This window comes from Sinocyclocheilus anshuiensis, unplaced genomic scaffold (genome assembly GCF_001515605.1).
Source record: "Sinocyclocheilus anshuiensis isolate Anshui unplaced genomic scaffold, SAMN03320099.WGS_v1.1 scaffold553, whole genome shotgun sequence".
NCBI classification, from domain to species: Eukaryota; Metazoa; Chordata; class Actinopteri; order Cypriniformes; family Cyprinidae; genus Sinocyclocheilus; species Sinocyclocheilus anshuiensis.
Window position 1 is genome coordinate 3,070,728 of NW_015539821.1, and position 7,252 is coordinate 3,077,979.

Below are 7,252 nucleotides of genomic sequence, written 5' to 3' on the forward strand. Positions count from 1 at the left end.
TAGAATTCCACGCTCGCTCTGCCCGAACAGCTGAGGCCTCCTCTGGATCTGTGTCATACAACATTAAAAAAGAGAAAAGTCCAAATCAAAGCCGTTGTCATGGCAACTGCCATTCCTGCCCACCAAAATGAACTCCCCACCCCCCACAGGTTCCACTGATCGATAGGATATTGTGAGGGTGGAACTAACCCAAAACAACCAGTAACCTACATACTAGTTATGCACCATAGCCTATATGCCACATAAAGAGAAGGGGGCCGACGGACCATCCATCATCCACTGAAGAGGAGGAGGAGGAGGAAACAAAAGAAAGAAAATTTAATTAAGGAAGAGTAGAGGGTTGAAAAGAAAGAAAAGAGACAAAAATATAAAATACAGACAGAAAAGAGGGAGATCAAATCGGCTATCGGACAATAAAAGATGGCTTATTTGTTGGGGAATGGGCTGGTTGCTCATATTTACCTGCTCTTCTTGCTGTTGGCCGCTGGGTCTCATGTGCAACTTGTCCATGGAGGTAAGATGACTTTTCTTGCGCTTTCTTCCAGATGATAGATGCTTCGTTTGGACATCGTGTCAGAGGTATTGGTTGATAGGTATCATTGGATGATAGAAAATAATGAGTCTGGAGTGTGAAGTCTGCACTTTGCAAACTTACATGTTAAGAGATCAATAGATTTGAACATATCAGTTGAACTTCAATTCATCAAGATTTTTTAATACAAAAAGCATGTTTTCGAATAAAAAAAAAAAGCGCTCATATTTTCTATCAAAGACAATGACATACCTAATCATGTCTGGTTTTAAAAAACAATTATATTGTTTGAATCTGATGACAAAAAAATGTTTCATCAGCCATTGAGCCTTTTCTTTCATTTCTATTATCATGTTGTATTTCATTACAGATCTGTTTTATGATTCATAACGGCTTGTACTTTATGTGGTAACAAGTAATAGGAAACCAGGGCACTATAAATGGTTTGTTCACACGCACACCAATGCAAACAAAAGCATGCACACAAGCGGCTCATGGCATTTCCGAGAACTCTGCAATGACACCCAGTCCAGTGTTCAAGCAAATGCACTAGGTTGGATGATCATGAGAGTCCAGATTCACTTGCCCATTCTGAATACACATTCTGTTTAAAAACACTTGTTCCCTTCTAGGCAAAAAGGAGGGTTAAGATAGTTCTACTATATGTGTAGTTTTAACAATGTAAAATTGTTGTTTCAATATACAGAGGAGTCCAAAAGCCAGAGACTATATTGTAAATCTGATTCAGAATCTAGCACAAAGAAGTCAAGTCACCTTAATTTATATAGCACTTTATATAAAACACTAGCAAACATAAAGTTCTGAAAAGTCTGAAAAAGAAAAAAAATGGCATCAAATGAAGAAGAAATATTTAAGATAATCTCATTTATAATTATAGGAAATTGTGTATTATTAATAATAAAATATATTTATTATGTGATTGTACACTCTAAAAAATGCTGGGTTAAATACAACCCAGTGCTGGGTAAAATAGGGACAAACCCAGCAATTGGTTGTTTTGACTCAGCGGTTGGGTTACTACCCAGAAGGATGGGTTAAACATTTAACCCAACCGCTGGGTCAAAACAACCCAATTGCTGGGTTTGTCCCTATTTTACCCAGCACTGGGTTGTATTTAACCCAGCATTTTTTAGAGTGTATGTATATCACAATTATGTACAGTATTCTGTTCAAAAGTTTGGGGTACATTTGTTTTAAATACTTTTATTTAGCAAGGGTGCATTAAATTGATTCAAAGTTTATTACAGAAGATTTCTATATTTCATATAAATGCTAAATGCTTTCTATTCATCAAATAATACTGACAAAAAGGTATCATGATTTCCACAAAAATATTAAGCAGTACAACTGTATTTAACATTGATAAGAAATGTTTCTTGAGCACCAAATCAGCATATAAGAATGCTTTCTGAAGGATAATGTGACACTGAAAACTGAAGAAATGATGCTGAAAATTCAGCTTTGCATCACAGGGATAAATTACATTTTAAAATATCTTCAAATAGAAAATATGTTTTTTTACATTTTAATTTTAAACTCTTATAATATTTCACAAAATTACAGTTTTTACAGTATTTTCTATCAAATAAATGCATGGTGAGCATAAGAGAGATCTTTAAAAAAATATATATATAATAATGTGCCTTAAAACTTTACCAACATTAACCTTTTTTTTTTTTATTAAAAGATGTAGTCCATTTATAGATTTTGATCATCCAGGCTCTATAGAGTTGATCTATAAAATACATATGGAAAAAGGTCAACATTACAAGCCATTAATGCCACATCGAACTGTGTGTAGTATTTAAGGTCAAAATGTCTACAATCAGACTCAGAAAACCAATACCAGTCAAGTTATGATGCCTGCTACATTGTTGCAAATTGAGTTTCAACGCTGAGCCAAAGCAGAGAATACATACTTATTTGTCAACAAGGCCTTTATGAAGCACATAATGGATTACCACTACTCACCCATTGTTTGAGAAATACATTAAGTAATTGTATTTTAAGTAATTAAGTAATTCTTGAAACAAGTTCCACTCAACAGTCAACAGCACTTTCTATTCAACAAATCAGACTAAATCTAGATGATTAGTCACTGCAGTCACTGGAAATGGATAATTACACTTCTTCCCCCTCACTCTGCAGGTTTGAGGGCAGAAGGACTGGTTGAAGGCACCACAGAAGTGATCAGTCACTCACAGGGGCTGGTGGCACGGCTGGAGGGCCTTCTGGTGCTGGGGAATAACAGTGACATTTCCTTACATGTGGAAACAGTGGATGCGGATGAGGTCAAGGTTATCCAAGCCCACACGCTGGTGCTTTCACTGCAGAGTCGAGTGTTTGAGGAGATGCTGAGAAACCGCAATAGTAGCATGCTAGTGCTGCGAGAAACAGCGGAATGCACTGCAGTGTTTGAGAAATTCATCAGGTGAGATGCATTGGGGGGAACTCAGTTTATTTTATTTTATATGATTTTTTATTAATTTGTAATATTTATTTTTATTCTTAAAAATTTTTTTGTGGAACATTCTCTTTTACCATACAACAACAGTACAGTGACAATGACTGCCAAGCTTAAAAACAGATACAAATAGAATACTTAAAATTAAAATGTCTTTTTTTTTGTGTGTGTTTGAATAAATAAAATAAAATAAAATAAAAGCACTGAACACATATTTATATTATTTAGGTAAATAATAAACCTAAACTAGAATTGTAAAGCATCATAAACATTTTCCTTACAAAAGCATGTGAGGTGGAAGATTTTGTTGTTCTTTAACTTTCTAAGCACTGCAAAATATACATTTTTAGGGGGGAAAAATACATGCAGTGCTGCATCATCCCAACATTTTGGCCCAAAACATGTTAGAACATGACCAGTTATGAGAACATTCCCATCCCACACATGTCCAAGACTCTCTCTAATGGCCAGCGCTGGAACTGCAACCTTCCTGCTGTCAGCAGCTCAGGCCCAAAAGCAGATAAGATCAATGAAACACAACAGCAATATTTAAAAAATGAACTCTCTGCTCTTATGTAATTCAGCTTTATACCGAGAAGGGCCAAATAGGGTGATGTTACAATAGTGATGTGTGGCTAGCGTGAGAAGACGTTTTGTTACAAGAACACATGCCACCTACTCATTTATTTGGAATGAGCTGAAGTTTTTTTGTTTGGGGTTTTATTTCCTATAGTGATCCAAAGGATAAGACGACAATCAGATACATCAGAATTTTAAAAAAGGAAAACAAGGCAAATAAGGCAGTGACAGCATTAAACTACAGCTGTAAATACCACAACAAAATGCATTATTATAAAAATGTATATTTCCATAAGAGTAAAATGCATATTATTTTATTAGGTGACAATCTAATTTGGCTCACAGAGTCATTGGATGCCAGGGTAGCAGAAAATGTTGGCACTCATTCAATTCATGATCTGAAATATGAATTGAATTAGACACACCCAACAGGAAGCTGAGTTGGAATTCAAATCATAATGACAGGAAGACGAACTGCAATGCATCCAACACAAGTTTAGAAATAAGCATAAGTAGTTACATCATTATTTTTGAATAATCATGCATATTTATTTCCTGGTATGTAGAACATGCCATATTTACACAACATCCTTTTTTTTTTTTGTTCTCAACCAGTTAGAAATATTTCTCAAAACTACTTCCAAAATAGTTAATACAGCCAAAACATTCACCACAATGTTGTCAGCTAACTTAAATTAATAAAATTAATTTAATAAATATAAAATGATTGAATATTCTGCTGTGAATATCTTCCTTTGTTTTCCATGAAGGAAAGGAAATAATAATAATAATAAAAAAAAAAAAATAAATCCGGCCAAAACAATACAGCCAAACATTCACCACAATTTTGTCAGCTAACTTTATAAAAATAAATAAAGTTAATCAAGTTCATTTTAAATAATCTGTTAATTTATTAATTATTATTATTAATTTTATTAATGTATTGTTTTAAATGAAGTTAATTTATTAATTATTCATTTATTGAATATTTTGCTACGAATATCTCCTTTTGTGTTCCATGAAAGAAAGTTTTGTAAATAATGAAAAATTTCTACACTACAGCCAAAATGTTGCCAGCTAACTTTATAAAAACAGTTATTTATTAAATATGAAATAAAAATCAAGGTTTAAAAAAGTATTAAATATATGAAAGTACTATAATAATACTACTAATTACACATTAATACAATAATATACATTTAAATAATAAAATGGAATAAAATTTAAAATGACAGTTATGACTTTGCTTTATTGTTTGCTACCTTTAAACTCAGGCACTGAATTCAAATGTACAATTTGTGTAAGATACATTGAATGAACCTTGATGGACCCATTTTCTTCTGTTTTGCAGATATCTGTATTGTGGTGAACTCACACTGCAATTAGACCAGGCCACTCCACTGCACAGACTGGCTGCCAAGTACGGCATCTCCAGCCTCCAGCAAGGACTAACCCAGTACATGAGCCAGAACCTGGCCAGCGATTCTCTGGGGGGTCACGTGGTGGGCTGGTACCAGTATGCCGTGTCGGTTGGCGACACGGCGCTGAAAGACAACTGCCTTCAGTTTTTATCGTGGAATCTGTCAGCGGTGCTTCAGAGTGACAAATGGCCGTCGGTTAGTGTTGACTTGCTAATGGCTCTCCTGCAGCGCTCCGATTTAGTATTGAAGAACGAGCTGGAATTGTTTGAGGCGCTTGAAATCTGGCTCTCCCAGAACGACCCAGATACCCTGACAGCAGAGAACGCCCTTCAACTGGTGCGCTATGCCATGATCCCTCCACGCGAACTCTTCCGCTTGCAGCAACAGTCGCCGATCATGATACGCTACCACGAGTCGGTGTGTGATCTTCTCTACATCTCATACCAGTTCCATTCAGCTTCACCACTTCACCTGGCCAAGTTCTTCGACGTAAACTGCAGCCTCTTCGTGCCCCGCAACTATCTCTCATCCATGTGGGGATCTCAGTGGATCATAAGCAACACGGCACGGGACGACCGCAGCACTAGTTTCCAGACCCAGTTGGGTCCGAGCGGTTTTGACTCCAGTAAGCGGGTAACATGGAACGCCCTGTTCTCACCCCGCTGGCTCCCTCTCAGCATGCGGCCCATGTACATAGAGCAAGGTGCCATGCAGCCACCGCGGCCCGATGGAGGAAATGGCATTGCCCGGCCTCGTATCATCATCACACCTGCAACTTCCAGTGCAGATTTTGCAGGTGTCAGCTTCCAAAAGACAGTGCTCATCTTGACAAAGCAGAAGAACAAGCTTGTGGTGCGGCATATCTTCAGTTTCCACCAAAGCACAGAGGAGGTGGGGGACTTCCTGGCTGATGTGGACCTGCAAAATCGCACATCTGAGTACCTGGTGGATGGATCGCTGTACTTGCAGATCATTGTAAAGCCTATCTACCAGACTCTCATAGCAACCAAGAAATAATGTAACAAGCACATTGAAGTAGGATACATTTTAGATTTAGAAGGTCTAAACTTTTTTTGATGCATGGAAGAAAACGTTTAGGTCTAATATGATTAACGCTAATAAAGTGCATCTCCACTGTCCTTATAATGTAGGCTACTGTAAGTTAGAGGTTTACTCTGGAAAAAAAATGAAATGCACTAATCCACATGTACAAAATTTAAGGGACAGTTCACCTAAAATGTAAAGTTCTGTCATCATTTACTCACCCTTGTTTCATTCCAAACATGTATGACTTTCTTTCTTCCATGGAACACAAAAGGAAATGTTTTGAGGAATGTTAATGCTGCTCTCTTTTATATAGTGAAAGTGGATGGAGAACAGGATGTGTCAAGCTCTAAAAAGCACAAAAACACTATACATACATCTTAACAGTATTCATATGAGTCATGCACTACATTCCAAGTTTTCTAAATATTTTATGTGTGAAGAACAGACTGAAATTTAAAGGGGTCATATGATGCTGCTAAAAAGAACATTATTTTGTGTATTTGGGGTAATGAAATGTGTTTATGCGGTTTAAAGTTCAAAAAACACATTATTTTCCACATACTGTACATTATTGTTTCTCCTCTATGCCACGCCTTTTTGAAACGCGTCGATTTTTACAAAGCTCATCGGTCTGAAAAAGCGAGGTGTGCTGTGATTGGCCAGCTATCCAATGCATTGTGATTGGCCGAATACCTCAAGCGTGAGACGGAAATGTTACGCCCCTCACATACTGTTGATGCCGTGTCCGGCCGGAGTGACGAGACAAAAACATTAAAACCCATTACAAACGAGGCATTTGCTGCATCCAGTGGGGACATAATTACTGATTATAATGACTTATACTGTCTTTTTACGCGTTGCGTTGCATTGCATCGCGCTGCGTACACATAAAACTCTGTCTGCATTTGTGATCGGAGAAATGACAAACAACAAGTGCTACTCTACTGCCCAAAACTCACGTTTGAATCATCAGTGGCAAATCCTTTAAATGAAAACGTATTTAGTCAGAACTGCCGGCATTGTAGCCGTACGTGAGTCAGAACTGCCGGCATTGTAGTCTAACCCGGGCTGGACTCCGCTTTGTCCACGGTGAAAGTTGATGTATTCCCTCAGCGACCAGCACAGATCAGCTCTAGGCATGACGAAGCAGATATCGTCCTCTTTTGGAAGACCAAACAAAGTAGTTTC

The 7,252-nt window shown here is 37.2% G+C and overlaps 1 protein-coding gene across 1 annotated transcript; it reads left to right on the top strand.

The window, feature by feature from the left end:
- Nucleotides 1-227: 227 nt before the first annotated feature.
- LOC107684110 (BTB/POZ domain-containing protein 17-like) lies at nucleotides 228-6,519 on the top strand. The gene is made up of 3 exons (XM_016480321.1): nucleotides 228-514; nucleotides 2,702-2,984; nucleotides 4,948-6,519. Exons 1-3 carry the CDS (start codon nucleotides 421-423, stop codon nucleotides 6,032-6,034), a joined length of 1,464 nt encoding a protein of 487 aa, XP_016335807.1. The 5' UTR covers nucleotides 228-420; the 3' UTR covers nucleotides 6,035-6,519.
- The last annotated feature ends 733 nt before the right edge of the window (nucleotides 6,520-7,252 follow it).